This window comes from Quercus robur, chromosome 7, assembly GCF_932294415.1.
Source record: "Quercus robur chromosome 7, dhQueRobu3.1, whole genome shotgun sequence".
Lineage (NCBI taxonomy): Eukaryota > Viridiplantae > Streptophyta > Magnoliopsida > Fagales > Fagaceae > Quercus > Quercus robur.
Window position 1 is genome coordinate 4,775,785 of NC_065540.1, and position 24,678 is coordinate 4,800,462.

The 24,678-nt window shown below is 36.4% G+C and overlaps 1 protein-coding gene across 14 annotated transcripts in view; it reads right to left on the reverse strand.

The window, feature by feature from the left end:
* Positions 1-100: 100 nt before the first annotated feature.
* LOC126691856 (uncharacterized) overlaps positions 101-24,678 on the reverse strand; it is a 32,851-nt gene continuing 8,273 nt past the window's right edge. For 11 of the 14 annotated variants that reach the window (XM_050387100.1, XM_050387098.1, XM_050387096.1 and 8 more), the window contains 16 exons: positions 21,238-21,317; positions 20,045-20,238; positions 19,777-19,907; positions 19,390-19,686; positions 16,371-16,520; positions 14,063-14,317; positions 13,645-13,785; positions 13,260-13,571; positions 12,943-13,107; positions 11,153-12,101; positions 10,759-10,949; positions 9,275-9,379; positions 3,513-4,889; positions 1,840-2,223; positions 1,509-1,722; positions 101-662 (listed from right to left, as the gene is read on the reverse strand). In XM_050387100.1, the coding sequence (XP_050243057.1) occupies positions 394-662; positions 1,509-1,722; positions 1,840-2,223; positions 3,513-4,889; positions 9,275-9,379; positions 10,759-10,949; positions 11,153-12,101; positions 12,943-13,107; positions 13,260-13,571; positions 13,645-13,785; positions 14,063-14,317; positions 16,371-16,520; positions 19,390-19,686; positions 19,777-19,907; positions 20,045-20,238; positions 21,238-21,317 (5,214 nt within the window). In that variant the 3' untranslated portion in view covers positions 101-393. Of the gene's footprint in view, positions 663-1,508; positions 1,723-1,839; positions 2,224-3,512; positions 4,890-9,274; positions 9,380-10,758; positions 10,950-11,152; positions 12,102-12,942; positions 13,108-13,259; positions 13,572-13,644; positions 13,786-14,062; positions 14,318-16,370; positions 16,521-19,389; positions 19,687-19,776; positions 19,908-20,044; positions 20,239-21,237; positions 21,318-24,678 lie in introns of those variants that run through there. The other 3 variants (XM_050387099.1, XM_050387108.1, XM_050387109.1) reach the window with 3 other exon arrangements.

Consider the following 24,678-nt stretch of genomic DNA (forward strand, 5'->3'; position numbering starts at 1 on the left):
ATAATAAGCTGAGAAAAAAAAAAAAATCAGGTATACCAATAAAATGCTCTTAAAAAATGCAGGTAAGGGGAAAGGGGGAAATCCGAACCAAACAAACAAATTTGCCAGGTAAAAACGTAAACTGTATACTATAAATGAGTAGTGAATCACTATATTCAATGCTGTCATTGCTACTAACAGTGATGTACATCCAAAACATTGAATTCATATCCTACAAGAATTAGGCCTATCTGCACCAAAGCGAGCAGTCAAAAACCCTACCAGAGCCGGAGCTGATTAAGAAGCCATGGGTAAACTATGTATCAGTGCAAAACTTGGAATTTTCTACAATTTTGGTATGCTTCGGTGTTGCAGTGTCAGCCTAAATGATGTTGCAAGATGATTACTGGGTAATCACAGATAGGGCATCCCACTGTATTGGGTTGAGAAATGGGCTGTTGGCATGGATGGGGGAACTAAGGCTTGAATGTGTGGGGCAGGGGCACGTAATTCACAGCCATTTTGCACGGCGAATTGGGTCATTGCGTTAAAAAGTGGATTAATGGGAGTGGTAATTACAGGTGGGATATTCATTGTGGGGCTGGCCCAACATTGTTGGAGTATTGGAGCAGTCATCTGAGCAGGTTGCTGACTCCACTGATTCATGAGACTAGATAATGCAGCTGCAAGATAAAGAAATGTCAGAAGCTACATGGCATAAAGAGCAATATAACTCAAGAATGCTATTATGCCTTCTTTTTGTGTTGAGGGGTTTAATAGATTACAAATGCCTTTGCATCTTTGTTATAGCTGCATAAACTTTATATTCATGCAAAGCACCCAATTAACTACATATATGAAGGTAGATCTAGTCCCTACATAAAAAAGTTACAGCAAAATTGCATCCATCCCAAGATGGGTAGGTCAAAAGTTTTGGGGTATGCTTCAATTAACAGTAACATAAATCATGATTTCACATTATAAGTTTGAATTTAAACTTTCCAACAGAGAAAAACAGATAAAATAAGAAACGAAATAATATAGAAAAGATCGTTCATAAAATAAAGTGGACTCAAAAAGTTAAAAATGAAAAAAATTTCTGAAGACTACTAGCTGGATAACACAATAATGATGGTTGAAAACAAGTGAATGAGACACAGTTGTGTAGATTAACTCTAGAAGATGCGAGTTTTTAATTGTTGTGTGAAGCATAAGATTAGTTTGGCAACAAACTAAGTCCAAGTCCAAGTCCATATTTGCTAAACTAACATTTTTGGCAAAAAAGAAGGTATTTACAAAAGGTATCCCCACTCCAACTTAGTTTGGCTCCATTCGTATGGTCTTCGTGTTGATTTAGAAAATCTAATATTAAAAAGGAATCTAATCCAAGAACAATTAGGATTGTTTGGTTCCTGAGTATGGCTAAGCTGACTTTTCAGCATAAATCCCTGGAATGAACAGATTACTCCTACATATATTTACGTGTGTGTGTGTGTATTATAGAATGTTGTATTAAAGAAGTTATATACCTTGATCTTTATGTAGTGACCCAGTTGACGTAGGAATTTGTTGCTTTAGTGTTAAAGCATCTGCCAATAACTTATTTAGATAAACCTTGCCATGAAATGTCTCAAGATCCCTCTGCACTTGCATCAATGTTGTCTCAGCATCCTGACGTAACAAATCATACTTCTTATGTATCTCTTCAATCTCTCTGTCACATTCAGATTTCAGCTGCAATATCTGCTCAAAATGAAAAATCATATTCAATTAAACAAGAAATGCCCAAGGGCTAATAATCCCTAGAACGAATTAATCAAGAAATCAAAAGATTTTTTTTAAAAGGCATCTTGGACAAACCCTATGGTTGTGTATCTTGAAGGCTTGCTCCTTATCCCTCTGTATTCTTTCCATTTCAATTTGAAGTGGGTTTAAGCAAACAGGCCTCTCAGGTATCACAGGAACAAATTGTGTATGATAATTCACTGGTCCCGATATGCTCCTATATGGAAGATGTTCACTTCCACTCTCAGGCATAACTATGAATGGTTCCAGGGGTAAATCCATAACAGGATGCATAACGTCAGAAAATTCCAGCAGATTCTCTAAAGGTGGTGATCTTGGAGTTAGAGCCTCTTGACTGTAGGAATGGCTTCCACTGCTCTGGTGATGTTGTATCCCACTGGATGCAGGTATGCTGGCTAGATTGTGTTCGGTGGAGGAAGGATAAATAGATATAGGCAGCTGCAAAACAACAGATTGCAAAATTGAGTTTTCAAGATTAAAACGGTAAGGCAGTATGGTACTGCCAATTGCACTGCAGAAATTATAACTTTATTGAAACAATGCTGCAGGTTGCCACTTAACCTGCCTGTTTCTTGCACTTGGCAGATAATGCGGACAGTTTTTTTTTTTTTTTTTTTTGGATATATATATATATATATATATATAAGTAACAGAAATTTTATTAATAAAAACAAAACTAGGTACACCTGGGGTGTACTCCGAGAATTACAAACTGCTATCAAACTACAATGCTCAATCAAATCTAACAGAGAGATGAAAAGCAACATTCCAATCTAACAAGGTACGGAGGAAGAAGGCTTTAAGCAAGGAGATAATGCTGGCAGTTGAATATGTTTTTAGGGGATCAATTCCTTATAAAAAAGTTCATTTATATCCGGAACTGCATCTCTCTTTCCTCAACCTGAAAGGAAAACACCTCAAAATTTTGCATGAAAATAAAAAACTTATACATCCTAACCTTGACAACATGAAACTTGGGGAAGGGAGAGAGAGAGAAGACAAGAATTTAACATCCGCAACTCATTTCAACAAAAGTCTACAAACACAGATGTACTTGACAGTTGACATTTGCAGTCAGGTGCATGGAGTGATAACAATACTTGGCGATCTCTCCAAATTTTAGTTCTTTCAAGTACAATGTACCATGTGTTGCCATATAAACGAAACTTTCATCCAGCTGAAGAATATCAGAATGTGGCAAAATTCTATTGGCTACTGAATTAAAGTGACAATCTATCATGTACAACTCAGGTAAGGCACAAAATTCATTCTTTGGTGACCAAATGAATTGTGGAAGGCAGAAGAATCCCTCTCCAAGTCAATTATCCTTGCAACAAAATGTATTGCTGCAAAGAGTTCCTCAACTTGATTATAGGGATTTCTTTTTATTTCTTTACTATGGTCTATCATAAATACCACACAAGTACTTTATGATTCTTTGGCAATAAAGGTCAAACCTTGGTGTGATGGCTAGTGCCCTCTGACCACTCGATGTGTTGTGGGTTCAAGCCCAATAATTAGCCTCTCCAAAATGGATATAAGGCTGCCCACTAACCACCTCTCCCACACCCTATAGAACTGGGAGCCTTGTTCATTGAGTATGACCTTTTATTATTATTTTGAGATGAATTTAGAATACAGACATATCTGTTGGCTACAGTATAAAACTATATAGAAAATGAAGTAAAACCACTAAAGGGAAACTATTTTCATAAATATTCAAGTACCTGCTGTGATGCCAGTGAATTTCCTTGGGCCAGGCAAATGTCTGGCTGCACCAAGGATGAGTAAGTCCCATTAAATGCCAGAGCAGCTGACTGTCCACAATTGGCAGTGACTGCTCCATTCTGCTGCCTGACCTCAGTAACAGTTGTGCTTTCCAGAGTCACAGCATCTTTTGCAATAAACTCTTCAGTGGGATGCACAACATGAGGTAACATTTCCATGGGTTCATCATCTATGACCACTTCACTCAGAGTATGAGGAACTCCAGAAGGTCCTTCCACACATTGTCCAATCTGCGCATTTCTAATAGGACTCTCCCAATCTGAAGGACACGACACAGGGGCACCATTTGTGGGATCATTACTGGAACCTGCTTTATCATGCTGCTCAGCACACATACTTCCATCTCTTGTTGAGGCCATAATTTCCGTTTTATCACTCTCTGGATCAGACTCTATGGAAATAGTTTCCATTTCTCTGGGCAAATTACAGGATATCTTTTCAAGATAAGAAATTTGAGAAACTTCAGATGGCAGACTTGGTATGGTTCCAGCATGATTCTGGTTTTGGAAATAAGGCATAGCATTAGGACCAGCATTCTGGGAACCATCGTTAATTTCAGCTGTATCACTTTGTTGCAGTTTGCCCTCATTGACCTCTAAGTTGCCCAATGGGAGATTACCTGATATTGCTGTTGGACCCCCTGGTTTTGATTTTTCTAACGAGGCTACTACGTTAGCATTCATTTGTTCATGTTCAATCCTTGAATCCTGCTGTGAAGCAACAGGTTCTGTTTTATGATGGTTTTCATCCAAATTTTCCTTGAAGTTGTGATCTACTATCCCAAGCTTATCTAATCTTACTGGAATGTCCTGATCCTTTGTACAAGTAAGGGCGGACTCTAACCTGTGCTCTTCCTCCAACTTTTCCCTTTCCTCCATCATCCTTTCATGAAATTCCTGAATGTCCATTTGTGGGTGTTGAATAGATTTTTCCGTTCTTCTATCACAAATATCCGGAACTATTGTTATGCTAGTAGAGATATGATTCGTCTGCACCATTCTACAGTCAGGTGCCTGTTCCACCGTGGCAGGTTCAGATAGATCTAAAAAATGATGACTCTGAAAGCCCCTTTCCATCTCACCTTCTACCACATCTTGATAGTTGGATATAGTTGATTTTGAAGCTTTTGCACCATGTGATCCCTTGGCTCTCCTTTTTTCCAAATGGCGTGCAAACTTTTTCTTTACCTTCTGCAATTCAGAGTAGATATAATCCACCTCTTCTTCCTTGCAGTCATAATTTAAGTGCAGTTTTGCAAGTGTAATCGATTCCTTGTGATCAATACTGTGTTTCAACAAAGAAGCTGCAACCCAACACTGAGAGAAACATATTCATCACTAATAATTGCATAAATAATGTATGTGAATCAGATATTTTATTGACTAATAGGATAATGCATAAGAACTCACACTAGATTCACTTGATCTAGATGCATCCAAGAATGCAAACATACACATGCTCCCACATAACACATTACTGTCTCCATGGCAGTTTATAGCTTATATGAACACACAGACTTAGATTATTTTGAATGTCCTCTAAATTATGTTGATCCTAAAAAATTTCAACAGAGAATGAGCACATCCATGCCTGTAAGGATGGAATGGAATTTGATAGCTGGTGTAAAAGAGCTCCTATAAAACTGGAGCTTTATATAGGGGATTCAACAGAATTAGGGGTACCTAGACCTGAAATTAATAGCAAAGTAACATGCAATAAACCGGTGATCCTAGAAAATTTTGCTAGGGAAAAAACAAGCTAAATGATGATCATCCACAGTATCAGTCCTGCTGGACCAATTAGTGAAGATAAGGTATTGGATGGTCTGTTTTAAATCTCTAAAGAGAGTAGGCATGCATAGATGAAATTGATGAATATGTATTTATTGCCTGTAGAGAAGTACATCATTCACTTAACTAGATGTGGCATTGACTTCAATGATATTCCAAACACAAAGGAAACCAGAGAAAGGATATGCGGTTATAATAATATTGCATATGCATGAAACACATACGTATATACATACATACATACATATGTATAGAGGATACGGAATCTCTACATTGAAGGAAAATATTCTGATTTTGATAACCTTTGCACTTTATATGTTGACAGAGACTGGTGAGAAAATTCAAGAATCTACATTTTCTCTAACCAAAAAAATCGATACCATGGTTAATTTCAGCGCCCATTTGTCACTTGGTGACAATAATGTCCAAAGGGTCACAATGGTAGAGCTGATAATTATACTATTTTATCTTCTTTTTGCCCAACTGCATCCCTTTAGGTTCTACTGGAGTTGGGCTTTATAGTCTCTTAAGCTTGTGTAGTGCAATGATTTTATTTCAATATGTTGCTCAAATTATATGCAAATCTAATAGGTGATTGTGGAAGCAAAACACAAGGTTATACAGAAAGCACAAAGAAAATTTTAGTCTTATTTAATTTTGGAAGTCAATTGTATTAGGTCTTATTAGTTAATTAGGTTAATTAGTATCTTATTTTATTTCCTAGGGTCAAGGTTGCTTTTGTAATTCAATATTTAAGATTTTCCAAGTCAATTGGAATTAGGATTTCCTAAGTCAACTATAATTAGGGTTAAATTATAGTCTATATAAGCACCAGGGGTGTTGACAGATTGAGAACGTTCAGATTCCCCACCAAACCGCCACTCCACTCAACTAAATCGAGTCCTAGAAACCCACATCCACCATTGACTGATGGAATACAAGTTGTCATCCAGCAAGCCATCAAATTTGAGACAGTTGAATCAGTCGAACCAGTCTTTCTCCTCAATGGCAGCACGTGGTGGAGATCTCATCAAATTGGTGAAGATCTTGCTAGATTCAGTGAAGATCTCTCCAGATCTAGCAAAAATCTTGTGAAATCCTATGAGATATTTTTCAGATATGGCAAGATTTTAGTCGAATCACCCTAGATCTCAAACAGCAAAGAACAGCAAAGTGGCAGAGGGCTACGAACCACAGATAATCAGATAGGTCGGGTTAGAGTCGGATTTCTGGACAGGAAACCCGCACTTGACCCAATGTGATTGGGTTTTGATGATTTTCACCCGCCGTCAACCAATCCACTGCTCATATTAGACTGATTTCAGTTCAAGTAACTCTAGTTCAGCGGGTTTGTCAAGTCCAGGTGTGGGTTAGATAGTTCTAATAAGCACAACATTGTACTCCACAATTTAGAAGTTTATGATAAATAAAATTTCTCTTGGAATTTTTCCAATGGTTTGGTATTGACTCCAACCAACCATAAGTGCAAACTCTACATTTACTCTTTTACTTAGTGCAGAACAAACAACACAAACTTTCCTTGAATAGAGAGACAACCAGAAGTCAACATGCAACAAGTTTGGACAACTAGAAGAAATCATTGGAGCAAACAACGGAATCCCATGAAATCTAGTGACCTGAAGGGAATTGCCATTAGGATCAAATCTCATTATCATATGACAATGAGCTATGTTGCTTTCAGGCAAATTACTTTGTTTATGCTTCTGTTTAGTAAAATTCATTATTTATAGTAATTTTCTTTTCTTTTTTATAATTTCAATTTAAAACTAAAAATGAGGTCACGTCCATCCCGGGACATTTCCCAGAGTGATGCAAGACAAATAGACTCTAGAATGAGGCTTTTATTTGGGAAACACAATAAGAAGAAAATAAAGGGATAGGACTTAGGAATCACCTAGGGTTTGCTTGAATTCAGCATCAAGAGGATAAATGAGAAAAATATATAGAACCTAGGCAATAGGCACTTAACAGTTGCTTGGAATTAACACCAAGCACGATATGAACCCAGGATTTAACACCTTCGTTTGCTGGAATCAACACAAGTGAAAGAAATGAATAAAATAATTTAGAGAACCACAAGCAAGTAAGAGAGAATAACTAAAGAGTTATGGGTTCAGTCCACAGGATAAAGGCTGAGCGGCTACATCTTCACTGCATTCTCAATTTTTTTTTTTTTTTTTTTTGGATAGGACTGCATTCTCAATTGTTGATTACACTGTGGGTTCCAGTTAGTTCAACTGATAAAGTCTCTGATAGTTGAATAAAAGATCTAGGGTTCAATCTCCACCTACACCAGAAACTGACCGGTGTCTTGGTTTGATAATAAAAAGATATCATCAAAAGCGGATATCATAGATTAAAACTCTCTAAAAAAAAAATTGTTGATTACACTAGTAGAGTATATACAAGAGCTAGGGTTAGCCTATATGGGCTTACAATATGTTGGGCCTCTTGGCCATTACATTAAATTAAACCCAATATCTTTAACAAACACCAAGCACTAGAAGAAAACTTCAACCCAAATTTCATAACTTCATAATAAACTGCTTACACTACTAAATTTTGGGGCCTTTAAATAGACTCACCAATTACATCATAGAAGGAAAGGAAATAGATTTCTAACCTAACAAAGAAGAAATAACTTGTAATCTATTACATAGAAGGAAAGGGGAAAAAAAATTCTAACCCGGCAAAGAAGAAGGAGTAATGCTACAGACACAAACTATTTGACAACATTTTTACAAAATGTTGATATGGCCAACCTTTTCTTGGTTTTCATTTAAGCCCACCATTAATATAACTTTTTCATTTTCCAATAATCACTCACCACATCAACAGTTTGTAAATTTTTTTATAAAATAATTTATATCTCTAGCATTATTCAAGAAGAATAATAATACTACATTCACAAATTATTTTACAACATTTTTACACAAAATGGAAATAAGCTGTAATCTATTACATTAAATGTGATATACCCAAACAAAGAATGGAAATAAGTTGTAATCTATTACATTAAATGCAAAATAAATATATATATATATATATATACAAAATATTCCAAAAGTTTCCACGTCCATCAACATCACTTAATATGATTTCAGATAGGTTTTCTAATTTTCTTTTTGGTGGGTTTCAAGAATTTATTATTGTAGATTCAAGGAACCCTTTGTGGATTTAAGGGTTAGTTTATTGAGACAGACATGTTTTGTTTCCTGTGGCTTTCCCAAGGGTCTCCTAGCCTCCCTAAGATTTCTTTACTATTAATATTGTGGTTGTAGCCTCCTCGGCAAATTAGAATTTGCTTAATACAATTTCAGAGAGATTTTCTCATATTCTTTTTGGTTGATTCCAGGAAATTCTCCTCGCGGATTCAAGGGTTATTTTCTTGAGATGGATGTTTTCTGTTTCTTGTTGCTTTCCACCAGCATCATACTACAAGCAAAGTTTAGGTGCTAACTTCTAAATTATCTATCTTTTTATTTTATACCCTTTCAATTTTTGTTGTTGCATCCGTTTTGGTTTTTCCAACATTATTAGGTTTCTGGAAGTGCACGACAATCATTCTCTTATTTCTTTCTTTTTTAAAAATAAATGCACACTTGCTGGATGAATGCATGACAATCATTCTAGATTCACTATTGATGTCCAAGAAGATTAAGATTCAGTTAATTTTTTCTCTGTTCGGTTAAAGAACCACATCATGTGTCATATATGACATAGCGGTGGCACAAACAATTAAAATGATGATTAAACCAAAGAAATTAAATTCTGCAATCATGTTTTTTGTATTTCTCATTAAGACCAATTAATGATTCATTTAAAGTTGTGAAGAAACATTTAGGCACTAGATGGTGAAAAGTAGCATAAGTATGAAGCTTGCATCTAACCAGCGATATCTGATAGGCCTGTAAGGTAGAAATTTCTTTCCAGCTAACATCAAATTTTTTCTTCATGTACTTTAGAAACCTTAGAGCAGTGTCCTTGATATTCTCCTGCATTGTCATAATCACAAACATCAGCATATATAAAAAGATATTATGAAAATATATTCACATCCATCGCACAGGTAACACTTTCAATCTAAAAATGAAGTTGCAATCTCTCTCTACTAGTAGATAGATGTCTACATTAAGTAGTTGTGCAGTCAAACCACCAACCATGTATTATATAGCCTGGATTGCAATTGTCAAGGTTCATGCCAGTAACAATGTTGTATGTGCATTGGATGAGTACCTCTATGTGCTAATTCTACAAGCAAATTGTGATACCCCAAATTGAGTGGATTGGTTTTGGGGGTAAAAGCGCAAATGTGGCTAGAGCTTTTTTTGAGTCGTTATAAATGGTATCAAAGCAAATCTAGTACGCCACGTGACTTGAGGGCGCTACAACACAACATGGACCTTGACAAGGGCATCGTGTTTACTAGGTTAATCTTGGGTTTACAAGAGGTTACAAGAAGCCTCAATTGTAACTTGACTAGTCCTTTTGGGGTATAAGCATAGTTGTGGCTAGCGTTTTGTTACTTAGATCAATCTTTAAGTGCTCCAATTAGGCACGTGAAGCATGTATATCAAACTAAGACTGCCACCATGGAAATGGAATGTGCATGCTAGTTAGAGTGACCCCACAAATCTGGCACATCATAGTTCTGTTTGCTAAGCACAGCTCTAAGTAATTACAAGAGTTTAGTGAAACAAAGTAGAATTGATCCAAAGACAATACCAATCTATATAGATCACTTTGAAGAATCCATTGAAACTATTTTAGCATACTTGCATGTCCCGTTATGAAAGAGCTACAACCACACAAAATGATTAACAAATATCATCACACTCAGCTGCTGCTGTAACTAAGAAATAATTTCAGATTACGAGGTTATTCTAGCTTAGCAGTATGGTTATGAATCTTAGGAGTGATTCTTGCATATAATTTCTGACTTTCCATGGAAGAAATTTTTCATCAGTTTAATCCCTTTAGTTGGGAGAATAGATGGAGAGACAAGCCAATGCACTGCAGTCTGTTCATTATTATCTCACCATTGTTGCAGGACCCATAATGTACCAAGCTCACAATAGATTATTTGTCTTGGCCTTACATATCATGCTTGCCAAAGATTAAGTTCATCAGAACTTAGGAGTGGCCCCTTCCATAGAGTAATGAGAATTGAAGTTCTATTATGTTAACTAAGATGAAATGTGAGTTATACAACTAATTTATATTTGCCACCAATCAATTGGAAATTGAGCATTCATGTTGCATGAAAAGGACAAATGAGCCAATCAGAGGCTTGGCAAAGCGGCTCCCAAATAGAAAAATTAGTGTGTTTGTATTTGAACTAAAAAGCATACAACAAAGCATAGGAAGAACATACTGGAAGCAGTAGAATTTCACAAAGTTTTGACATCTCCAGCTTTGGCAAGAATTGAGTAGTCTTCCACACATCAGTCTGAATTTCTTGTTTCCTGGATTCAACCATGTCAATTTCAGGTTCTCTTGCAACATTACTAGCCACAGGATGTTCAGTTGGAGAATCATTGTCCTGATTTATGCCACCCATGTTCTCTGTAAACATCAAAACTAAATACGTTACCGATTGATTGCAAATGCCACCATAGAAAGATAAATTTTCTTGAAATCCTTTTTAAATTTTTTTTTCTTCATTTTTCTCTATAAGAATTTTGGATTTATTATAACCATATACAGGGGACCTTTTGAAACAAAATATATGATGACCAACTATTGCAGCTAAAAAAATTCAGTAGTACCAGCTAATTTGACTGTATTTTTTTTTGTAACTAATTTTCTTTTGTCCTTCAATCTTGAGTTGGATTTTACAGTATCAACTGTGTTGTTGAACATTTTCCTGCTCTTCTTAGTGACAACAACATTTTCAAATTCAGATTCTTTTGGTGAGTCATGAAGATATTGAACTTTTCTTCGGATCCTCTTGGATGGCCTAGACAAAAATTTCCACTGCGGACTCCTTCCTTTAAGCAGATTTTTCCAGAAAATAGAAGGCGATTCATTGTCCACAAACTGCATTTTCCTCTCACCAAGTAATGAAAGATTTCTGGCATACACTCCACCCTCCTGTATTTTTAAAATAATTGAGTAGTTACTTGGGTCACTGTTGTCACCACTGTTAGGCAATTGGGTTGACAACTCACGGAGTACATCATCTAAAAGTGACTGTTCAGATGACATGTTTGAACCTGAGTCTGAGGAATTACAACCATGGAAGTCATCAAGCTTATTGAATAGATAGGGAGCACCCCAATTTAGCAGTGAATGACAAGTATGCGAGCTTATTGAGTGTATATTGCTATCAAGAGCCATACCCTCCTTCGCAAGTATCAAAATTTTTTCTTCCACTGTACATGATGAATATAAACGGAATACTTTTAACTGTTCAAACTGTGAACTGATAGAGATCCTATGTAGCGCCCTTAAATCATTCTGTGGGTCCCAATCACTGCCAAATAGTATAACAGTGTCCACTGATGAAAGTTTAATGCTTGGGAGACAAGCACGATTTTCAATCAAGAACACAAATTTTCCATTCTCTTTGTCATTAAACATGTTTAGAGCAGCTTGCTTCTTTGAATGGGCATACCCTCTACCATCTATACGTACATATGAGTCCCCACCAAATCTTTGATAGACAAAGTCATCCAGAATGTCTCCAATAGAATACCGTCCTGAACCTCCAATTGACTGTCATATTGTAAACCTTAAAATGAGAACAATATGCCTTTCTCAACCCCAAATCAATAAATAATATACAAAACAGAATGATCTTTAATGTGTGTTGGTGTGTGTGTGTACATAAGCTAAACCAGAGTAAATTCAAATCAGAAACTGTAATGATAACATAGTTTTTTTAAAAGGTAGCAAGGTTAACAACACTCTTATCCGGGATTGATTGAATAACGGAAGCTATTTACTTATATAGAAATTGATAGGAAACTAGAGATACCACACTAGTTCATCAAGGGAATTCAATAACGAAAGAAGAACACACATGAAGTTGTCAAACACCTATCAACATAAATGGGAGTTACCCAAATTAGCCCGTGTTTTTAGGAACTCTTCTAACAATTTGGGCAAAGGCAACATAAAAGTTTTAATTACACATGAGAGAGAAAAACAGTTACATATTTACATCAAATCTAGAAATGTTGGTTTGATGATTTGATGCTCAAGTTTACACCAAGACCCTTTACAAGTTGAAAAAGATCTCTTCTTTTTTTTAAGTCCCTTTCCTATAGTTATCATAAGAGACATATCATTAGCTAACTCTGAAAGAAACCGTCATTTTCTCAAACAGATAATACTTGTTTTTAACCAACATAAGATCTGGAGGGTACATATCGATAAAAGTAACATTGCTAGATGGGATGGTGTACACATATATTCCTCAAAATGGAAGGCAATCATGAAACATATCGTACTCTTGGAACTATTGAGGATGCTGTTGAAGTAGTACAATAACAAAAATAATTTCTTGGCGAATTTTATATATATATATACATATCAGCACAATTAGGCAGGCTACCTGGAATAGGATCAAAACTCTGAGACCCCGATTTCTAATCTCCAAAAGGATTTTATCAAGAGCTTTTAATTTTCCGCTTGCTTTTATTCCAACATCCAGATTCTCTTCTATATTTGTGACAAAGCTTTGCAAAGACTGATCCAGAAGATTGGGATGGTCACAGCACTGCAAATAAACACCAAGAACAGACATATCACAATTGAGCCATGGTAAATATAGCAGTTAAAGTAATGAGATTGCATAACTCGACATTTGAAAGGGGTAAAAATCATGGTGAAGCAGAAAAAATCATGTGCTGTTGTCAGGTTAGGAGTAACCTTTCTAGCTGAAATGATAATGTCACGAAGCACATCAGCTGGCTCACTCTTCAAACATGAAGAAAGAAACATCGAGTTTGAGAGCAGAGAAGCACAATACTGCTCAAGTTGCACATTGGAAAGCTGGACAGGGACCCAGTACTCTACAAATCTAGGAGAGCCTGACTTGCATTCAGATGCAATGTACTGTGCTACTCTTTCCTTTAATAGGGAAATATCAGTACTAGAGTCAATCACCATATTATCACTGTTTAACCCATGAAAGCCAGAATCAAGGAGGGAAAGCAAATTGAGATAATCACTCTGACAATCCTGAAAATTGCAGCAGCAAAATCAATTAATTTGAGCTAGCATAGCAGAAAATGTTTGTTATAGATATGCGTACCTTGATTTGACCACTGATGAGAAGAAGCCTCATATTGGCAGCTAGCATCCTAATTTGTTCAAAATGCTTTGACATTTTAGAACGTTGGCACTTGTCAATTATTATTGCTTCCCATTCTATGCATTCTAACACTTGTAAATCCTGCATATCAAAATAAAGGACAAATGAACATGATACTTTTAAATTCTTTGGCACCACTTCTACAATTAGAGAACCCAGAATAAACGCAACCAATTTCCACTTTGAAAACAGCATCTATTGCCAAAAGAGAGAGAGAGAGAGAGAGCAACAAAGTAAGAAATTAACAGTCACATAACAACTCATCCAAGAATATTGATTCTGTTCTGGAAAACTTAAGCTCATTGATCTGCACACTCATTACTTGAAGGCATAATACTATAATGTAAAATAAGAGTACCTCAACAACCACATCTGCAGATGATAATAATACACTAAACATTATCCCACCACCTTCATTGTAGAACTCCAATGATCTGATGCTACTTCGGACATCTCTGTTCCCATAATAAACTACAATGTTGGCAGATGGTGCCAAATGCAAAAACTCAGCTTCCCAGACAGAAAGAGCAGTGGAAGTTGAGATGACCAAAAAAGGCTTCTGTACATCAAGATGCAAGGATAATATAAACAAGATCACCTTCACAGCCTGCTCCTGAAAAAAGAAATATTGCAATTGGTCAATTGATGTTGATGTCATGATCTACATGATGTAATTCTGAGCATTGGAGACCTCAACAACAAAAAATAGCATTGAGAACTGTATAAACACATACAGGCACTGCATACAAATGAAGATCTCCAGAAAAAGAATAGATTCAGCCCCAACTGAAAAAGAAGATTAAGAAACATATTGCATAAAAATACAATACACTAAAATGTAACTCATCAGGGTTGCATGATATAAAGTTTTAAATTACTGTGCTTTGTTTTATTGTTAAATTTTTGAACTACTTAAAATTATTGATAAATTAGGAAGGTCATGTTAAATTATTGATTGTCCCAAATGCTTAAAATTTTAGGAAATTGAGAATGTGAATTTAATCATTTAACCACTATTCTAGCACCCCTACCCCTACCCCCCCCCCCCCCCCGGGGCTTCTACCTCCCCGGTGGCATGTGGACCCAAACTCTTCCTTAGTGAGTAGGGCCCAACACGTGGGATTTAAACTTTTTAAATGGGAGGCATAGCAAAGATAGAGTTCGAACCCAAGACCACCTGCTCTAATATCATGATAAATTACCGATTGCGCCGAAAGTTTTAAGTGTTAGGAAATGGTGAATTTAATCACTTAATTATTATTTTAAGAGGTCATCCATTGAGATGCATGCATATCTAAAATATCATCACTCACCTCAATGTATGTTACAAAGATATACATAGGAGATGAAATTTGTCTTGCTAGGGCTTTGTAAGTAAAATATAATCACCATATATGCACAGCTGATCTCACAAACATGTGTTTGTGCACATATGTATACTATTAGCATACATTTCCACTAAAGTCATCATAAAGTTTTTTACTCTACAAAAATATCCTAAAATAATTCCATTCATGACAAACAACTATTAGAAACCTGACTATATGCCATCTAATGGTTTGCCAGATGGAGTTCATGGACCATCATAATAATTAGTGGATTCCTGTTTGACATAGTATATCTAGATTTTTTTGCCCTTTGGCCCATTTTTGCAAACATTTTCGTTATGTAGCCAGGCAAACATATTAGTTAAGTAGCATCTTGAGTCTTAGAGACTCAAGTTCTAATAGGTGGCAAAACTAATGTTGACAAAAAATTCATGTGGAACTCGAGTCTCTAGGACTCAATTTCCTTAAAGAAAACCAAGAGAAACTCTGCCTAAAACAAGAGAAGTTGCCGATCCTTTCTTCTTCTCTCTAGCTTTCTCTCCAGATCAAGCCCAAATCAGGCCTCCAAGACCAAAGCTCACTCATTGAGCTTGAGCACAAACACAATGAGCCACCACCAAGGTGGTTTTCTCTCGCTATCTTGTTCCCTATCTCTCTTGGTCAAAACCCCATATTGAAGCCAATGAACTTCCCCCCCCCCCCCCCTTTCTCTCTCTCTTATCTGGTACCTAAGGGACTCTAGGCGGCAAGTGGTTAGCAAATTTATGAGGAGGAGGCTACGAGGTTCGCTGATCAGGGATGGTGAAGGTTCTATTCATGGTGGCGGTGGGAATCCAGGTGGTGGCGCGAGTTTTTTGTTGGGTTTGCAGGTGAGATGTGAAAGGGGTTTGTGTTTACGTGAATTTTTGTCCACATCAGTTTTGCCACCTCTTAGAACTCAAGTCTTAGAGACTCAAGTTCCTTCAGCGAACTCAAGTCTCTAAGACTCAAGATGCTACTTAACTAATATGTTTGCCTTTTAGGCTGCATAACGAAATTGTTAGCAAAAACTGACCAAAGGGAAAAAACAAATCCTAGCGTATCCTGTTATTGGGTTGCTATCCTGTTAGAGAATTATAAGATGTACTTTTGTCTCTCCATCTAACATTATACAATCTAACGGAGATTACATAAATCGCCATAGAACTATATTACTAGAATCCACAAACGGTAAATAACTAAAGAGAACAAGGATGAGAAACCAATTAACAGTCTAAAACTATGTATCAAGCAGCAGCCCTTGACACATAAAAATCAGTAAGGAAAATAAACAAGGAACTGGATATAAGAAGTATTTACCTGCTCTGCATGGTCATCTACAACAATGGCATTCTGACCTTTATGCCAATGCTCACGAAGCTTGTTCACAAAACTTAGATGACGGTTATGTTCTCCAGGTGAACCTCCAAATGATAACTCTGACAATTCACGTATGGTACTTTTCTCTTCCTGCAGTATCAGCAAATTGTTTAAAACAAAGTAATGAAGCATAAACGATAATGTATAATCTATGCGTAAAGAACTATACAAACATTCAACAGTTGGAAGTAAAGCTTTCCATCTCATACATGAGTCATATTCTCATACTAGCATTGAACATAAAATAAAATGTTCAAGTTCTGGCATGATGTGGGTGATGGTACTATATACAAGTTCTGACATGATGTGTGGCATGAAGATTATCCTCTTAAGGAGGCTTTTCCAGAGTTTTACTGTATTATTCGGGCTAGGGAGGCTTTGGTAGCAAAGATTATGTGTTTCTCTAATGGGAGACCTTATTGGGATCTACAGTTCTCTCGTCCAATGCATGATTGGGAATTAGAATCTTTGGCTTCGTTTATGGACATGATTTATTCTAGGGAGGTGCAGGATAATGGTTGTGATAAAATTTGTTGGAAGCCGGCTAAGTTTAGAGGTTTTGAGGTTCGCGGATATTATCACTCTTTATCCACTTCTTCTATAAAGTCATTCCCTTGGAAAATGGTGTGGCAAGCAAAGGTCCCTCTTAGGGTGGCATTCTTTTCATGGTCTGCTGCTTTGGGTAAGATCCTTTCTATAGATAATCCCCGGAAGAGGACATGATTATAGATTGGTGTTGTATGTGCAAGCAATGTGGAGAATCGATGGATCATATCCTTCTTCATTGCCCTATAGGATATGAGTTGTAGACAATGGTGTTTAGCTTGTTTGGAATCCATTGGGTTATGCTTAAGGTGTTTGAATCATAGCGGGGCAGGTTTAGCCGACAAAGCAATATAGCTTTGTGGAGGTTTGTGTTACACTGCATAATGTGGTGTATATGGAGGGAACCGAATGTTAGAAGCTTTGAGGGATGTGAACATTCTATTCTTGAGATTAAGTCTTTCTTCTTTCATACTTTACTTGAGTGGAGTTTAGCTTTACCAACATTTTCTTGTTTTTCTATTTCTGAGTTGTTGGATCATTGTATATTGGGTCCTTGATTGTATTGTTCCCATAGCAAATTTCTAGTGTACTTGGGTTTATTTTGTTTTCAATAAAATTTCCGTTACTTATCCAAAAAAAATATTCATCCTCAATAAGAACTGCAGAAAGTAACTTATCAAAAAAAAGAACTGCAGAAAGTAGAAAATGTAACACTGTGAAATGCCTAAGAAGAAAGAAAGCAGAGAAGTGGCTCAAACTGAAACCATGTTGAAAAGGGCATTCATTTCCCTTTCCCTCATTACTGTATTGAGCTTCTTATTACTACCTATCACTTTATTGGCATTTCGGGAAACTTCAGGGGTAGTTTGAATCTTGTTTAGATCTTTTAGAAGATTTCAAGTTATTTCCAAACTTATTGCAGTTCAGCTTTGCTTTTTTCCTTAGCCAGATCTTTTGGGCAGTTCAGCCGTTTTGCTGTTTTCTTGTTTTATTTGAATATAGTACTGGCAGAGTTTTACCAGTCATCAACTTCCCTTCTTTGTTTCTGTAGTGGTGGGGTATGCCCTAAATCTTGTAGTATTCTCTTTTACTTCAATACTCAACTTAAAAATAATGTGTAATTGAATTTAGGCTAGAGACACACCACAAACAAATTCAGCATCTACTAGAAGTCTGACAATTCATTATAACTACTTAGTCACTGACTGATGACTGTTTTTTCTAATCATCTATAGAATGATTTCCCTAGTAATTACCTGTGTACCGGGTCAATGCTGGAATACGAATAACTTACAATAGGAAAAAGTACTATTTATGTTACTGTAGTACTTTAAAGTTGAGCAAAGGGCTGCTTCATGTTTTTAATCAGCCACAAATCTGATTTCCTAAAGATTTATAAAAATTATTTCCTTCAACCAACTGAATCATATAATTCAATGTGAAAATATGAAGTCGTTAAAGCAAGTCCAAACAATTTCTTTTGAACACCCTATGATGCAAAATAGACTCTCAGGTTTGGCAATATATCTCTAGGCTTACGATAAGCACACTTTCAGAAAGATTAATGGTCCAAATTTTGAGTTTGGAGAGAAACTCTTCAAACTTCTCATATATCTTTTTTTTTTTTTTTTGTGAATTTTGAAAATCTAACCACCGAATTTCATGTTCCTTATGTTCTTAACATACATATCAAATTTCATTCAAATCAGATGTTATTTACTATTCGATCAATAAATTTATTTTTTATGCACAATTTTATATCACAAAAATTTGAAATTTTAACATTTGTCTGATGACATAGCAATTAATTTTTGATTTTCTTGAAATTTTGCAAGCATGAAGGATATAATAAGAACATGCAATCCAATAGTTACATTTTCAAAATTCACACTCAATATAAAGATAAATGAGGAGTTTGAAGGGTTTTTTTGGAGAGAAACTTTGTTCATTCTTTGTTGGCACATCACATATTTTATCTAGTGAAACTTCTGCATATTGACAAGAAACATGAAGGTTGAAAAAGCAAATTGTTGTCCTCTGGATGTCAACTAATGCTTATTAAACATGTTAGTGTTCCAATGCACATGTTAAAATTTGGATAGATGGAGAGGGGTCATCATCCATAAATAACAAATTAGTGTGGTATATTCATATCATAACATATGAACTGTAAGAGACGGCATTGAAAAAAAACCTATGCAAAAATGGAACTTACACATTAAATTGAATATAAAAATAAAACACATACGCATTAATTTTAAGCCCTAGTTTTATAGGAAAACATGAATATAATGGCCATGGAAATGAATCCTAAATTAAGGTTATGATCTAAAAAGATGCATGAAAGAGAAAAATGTAATTAGAGATAACCATGGATAATAGATTGTATATTTATCTGCATTATCAAAGGCACCTCATCTGCTTTATATGCACTTGACAGACTTTCTGACTTCTTATGACGGCTTTCATAATCGCTTTTGAGCTGCAAAGATTCAGGCAACATGAAAAATGAAGCATTGTCCAACTCCCATGTAGCATGTTCATAACCAAGACCAGTCCATTTCACAAGCCATTCATAACGGCAATCTGAATTGTTGTCATAGTCTCCATCACAAGGTTCATCAGATTGCTTCGGAAATAATAGCATTCTTTTCTGTAGCAAACGATGAGGCACAGTCCACTCTGATTTCCACCTTGTTACCCGTAAGATCTGAAATATGTATAAAATTTAAAATCACAGAAATCACCAATCATGATAGCATTATATTCTTTTCCACAGGAAAATAAAGAGTTACTAAACCTGGTTTTTTATGTTAAATTTTGCAACAAGTTTGGGAGCTTCAGTAAGCAACTGTGTTCCTGGAATCCAACGGTTGTGAACATGAGAAAGACCACGATATTTGACAAAATACTGCTTCTGCCTCTGCAACACTAGCACCATGGGACCAACTCATTATTACCAAAAAAACCAGCCAGTTACCCGTACTATGTACAAAGAACTGATTAAGTGCTTCAAAAGGAGTGATTAAAAAAAATTAAACAAATACCATGAGTATTTTGCAGCATACCTTCATGATCCAAAGCCACCTCTCTGGCATCCCAGATAGATTCAACCTCTTCAGAGACAGAATGCACGCCCATTTCCATCTTCTTTTTAACACACCAAACACAATGCCATACTCCAGGAGGGACATAATTCAGAGGAGGATTGAGACAAGAGAGGTGGTACCTCCTTTTGCACCCTTTTCCATCGCAGCTTCTGCTATTGTAGCGAAGAAAATAGGCAAAGTTTAAGACATAAAGATATAAGTGGCTAGCATAAAGCGATACAGATGAAAGCAACTCGCGGATCTCTTTTTAAAATTATTTTACAGATTCTATCAACTTATGCTCAGCATATTCCAAATTGTTGACTTCAAAACTGGACTGATAATTCTTAGTCATTATCATGTATAAAATTAAATTAGCAGAAACTTTGCAACAAGGACCTCTCAACATCACAGAGATATTATCAGGTGGAAAAAAACCAATTTCTCAATTGCAAGATACAATAATCAAATATAAATATGGCAAGCCATAATGGGCATGTTACCGTTGTTAGAATTATGGTTAAATGATTACATTTGCCATTTACTAACAACTTAAGTTTTTGGGACAATCAATAATATATCATGATATCAAAACAAGAGGTCCTGAGTGCGAATCTTGCCTCCTATCTACCTTAAAAGGTTAAATATCTCACATTTTGGGTCGCAATTATAAAGGGAGAATTTGGGACCACACATGAGGGGGAGTGTAACAAAATGGTTCAACAATTAACTTCATCATTTCCTAACAACTTAAGCTTTTGAAACAATCAGTAATTTATTGACAGTATAGAGAGAGTATATTACTTTTTTTTCTCTTCTTAATAAACAAATTTCAAGCATACAAAACCAGACGGCAGACAGTATTAGTTCCAAGATACCAGAAAATACAGAATAATATATTTTAAACAATAGGTCTATATCCAAACTCCAAAGCCACTCCGCCCAGGACCCCAGTTAAGCAGGTCCAATCCTATGTAAGAGTAGATGCATTACATATAAGATTTCAAAAGTCTAACATAGAAGTAGATTTGTTCATGGAAGGAACATGTAGGTGAACACAATTGGAGGAGAAAATTAATAACAAGGTCAAGAGGTCACAACATGCCAGTTGCAAATTTATATAAGATACTCAGAGATAAATATAAGAAACCAATTAAAATCAGGTAACTCACAGGAGCTTTCCTCCACGCATGCAGATAACACATCTCACGTCTTCACCATCAGTTTTGCCTTCTAAACGGGATTTTAAGCCCTGCAAAATTCAGGACATTCTTCATTAAGTTCCATGCTAAGCTAGCCATGAATTCCCTTCCATCCTAGCATGCATGAAGTATAAGAAAAAATGTGAAAAATGTTCCAAACTAATTTATTCCAGATAAATTCAAAGGGGGGGAAGCTTAAAGATTCCTATTTGATAATATAATTGGCACATGCGTATTCCATAATAGATAATCATGCTGTCTTCCAGTTGAAGAACTAGAATGGTGAAACAGTCTTGAATTATCATTCTCAAGATCAAGCACGTGTCTTTGTATTTATAAGATCAAAATTCCAATGATCATTTGAGTCTTCCAAACATTAAAGTGCACCAAACCTCTCTTCTCCTTCTTCATTGCTTTAATTCCTAAAAAGAACGGCGCTTCTAATATTAGAGATTTCCGACCTATTAGCTTGGTGGGGAGTGTGTATAAAATCTTGGCTAAGGTTTTGGCAAATCGTTTGAGAGTTGTTTTAGATCAGTTGATCTCTGAGACTCATAATAGCTTTGTGGGTGGGAGACAAATCCTTGACTCGATTCTTATTGCGAATGAGTGTGTGGATAGCCGAAGGAAGAGTAGGGTTCCTGGAGTCATTTGTAAACTTGATATTGAGAAGGCCTACGATCATGTGAACTAGGAGGCTTTGCTGGATTTGTTGAAGAGAATGGGTTTTGGAATGAAGTGGTGTAAGTGGATCCGTACTTGTATATCCACAGTTCAGTTCTCTGTCTTGATTAATGGGTCTCCAACTAATTTTTTTAGTAGTTCAAGGGGCTTAAGACAAAGGGATCCGCTATTTCCTATGCTGTTTTTTATTTTGATGGAGGTGTTCAATAGGATGCTGAGAAGAGTGGAGGGAGCTGGATTGATCCGTGGCTTTAAAGTTAAGGGTAGGAGGGATGGTGGGGAAAGTGTTTCACATCTATTGTTTGCAAACAATACTATCCTATTTTGTGACACAGATGTGGAGCAAATTCTTCATATCCAGCTGTTGTTACTCAGTTTTCAGGCAGTAACTGGTTTGAAGGTCAATGTGCACAAGTGTGAGATGGTTCCAATAGGGGAGGTTGATGATGTGCATGCCCTAGCTGATATTTTGGGCTGTAAAGTTGGATCTCTACCTATGTATTATCTTGGCATGCCGTTGGGGGCTTCTCACAACTCCCCTTCAATTTGGAATCCCATTTTGGAAAAAATTGAGCAGAAATTAGCCGGGTGGAAGAAATTGTATTTGTCTAAAGGGGATCGATTGATGTTACTCAAGAGTACACTATCTAGTCTTCCTACCTATTTTCTTTCTCTATTTACCATTCCTACTTATGTGGCTAATAAAATTGAAAAGTTGCAAAGGGATTTTCTATGGGGTGATAGCAAGACTCATCTGGTTGGATGGGATAAAGTTTGTGTGCCTTTAGCTAACGGTGGCTTGTGGATAAGAAAACTTACCACTTTCAATAAGGCCTTATTGGGGAAATGGTTGTGGCGGTTTGGGAAGGAAGAGGATCGGTTATGGAGGAGGGTGGTAGTTTCAAAATATGGGGAAGAATGGGGGGGCTGGACCTCAAAGCTAGGTAGGGGGGTTCATGGGTGCGGTTTGTGGAGAGGCATTCATATGGGATGTGAGGATTTTAGCAAAAATTGCCAATTTGTTGTTGGGTTGGGGAATAGAATGAGATTTTGGCAAGATGGGTGATATGGGGATCAACCTTTCCAATTGGCTTTCCCAAGACTGTATGGTATTTCCATTAACAAGGAGGCATCTATAGAAGCTTCTTTGTCAAGGCAAGGGGCGGAGGTTAGAAGAATTTGGGATGTTCGTTTTAGTCGAGATCTTAATGATTGGGAGATGGATGAAGGGCTGCATTTTCTTCGTATATTGGGAGCTAATACTCCTCCTCTGGATGTTGGAGACCGGATGAGATGGAAGTTGAAACCTAATGGGAATTTTGACGTCCGGTCGTATTATAACAAATTGCGGGATTCCCCCTCCATTGTCTTTCCTTGAAAAGGTATATGGAGAGTAAAGGCTCCTAGACGGGTTTCTTTTTTTGTTTGGTGTGCAGCTTAGAATAAGATCCTTACGGGTGATAACATGAGATTAAGGAGATTGGATTTTGTAGACTGGTGCATTATGTGTCGACCTTGTGGAGAGACGGTGGACCACTTACTTCTTCATTGTGAGATGGCTCATCGGTTGTGAAGCTTTGTCTTGGGTTATTCCTACATTGATCCCAGATTTGCTTTTTGGCTGGTGGAATTGGTTGGGGAAGCATTCGTCTCAGATTTGGAACTTAGTTCCATTATGCATCCTATGGTGCATTTGGAAGGAACGGAATCAGAGGATTTTTGAGGATTTGGATAGTTCCAACAATAAGATGCTTGCTTCTTTTTGTGGGACTCTTTTTGATTGGTCTCAAGCTTGGGGACTCACGTCTAGTGATTCTCTCACTTCTTTTCTTGGATCTCTTTCTCCTTTGTAATTAATATGTTGTCTGGGTTTCTTTTTTGCTTTCATTTTGTTTTTGTTCTTGTATTTCCTGGGCCTGCTCTATGTTTTTCATGCATAGAGTAGCCGTTTGTATATATATCATTCTTACTTATCATAAAAAAAAAAAAAAAAAAATGACTCTCTTAACATGACAATGACCAAACAAAAGAATGTTGTTACAGCTGCTTAGACTCAAAACTATCGCACCGTATGATTGGTCATATGAGTAAAAATAAGGGATGAAGATACAATTGTTGAAGGGAAAGCTATCAAGTATAGAATCTATAAATTTGGCTTTGTGTAAAAGCTGTATCTTAGGGAAACAGAAGAGGGTCAGCTTTTCAAAAGTTGCAAAACAACCAAAGTGGAAAGATCAGAATTGCAGATATGTGAGTGCCTGCTCCAGTCTCATCTCTTAGAGACATTGCATTATATCACCTTTATTGACAACTCAACAAGAAAGGCATGGGTTTATATCTAGAAATACAAAACTGATTTCTCTAATACATTCAAGAAGTGGAAAGCCATTGTAGAGAATGAGATATGTTTAAAAATAAAATGATTGAGATGAGATAATGGAGGGGAGTGATAATAAGGAGTTGAAAGAATTTGGAGCTATTAAAGGGATCATAATGGAGAAGGTTGTTTCAAAGACACAGCAGAAAAAAGGCATTGTATAATGCATGAATAAAACACTTAATGCACATGCCAGACGCATGGAAATACACACTAGTTTTCCCCAGATGTTTTGGGTTAATTCAATTAACACAATAAACCTGACTGCATACTTAATTATTTAACTGTGGTCCTGTTTCTCTAGATGCACAACTACCAGAGGAGGCTTGGAGTGTAAAGAGGCAAAGGTT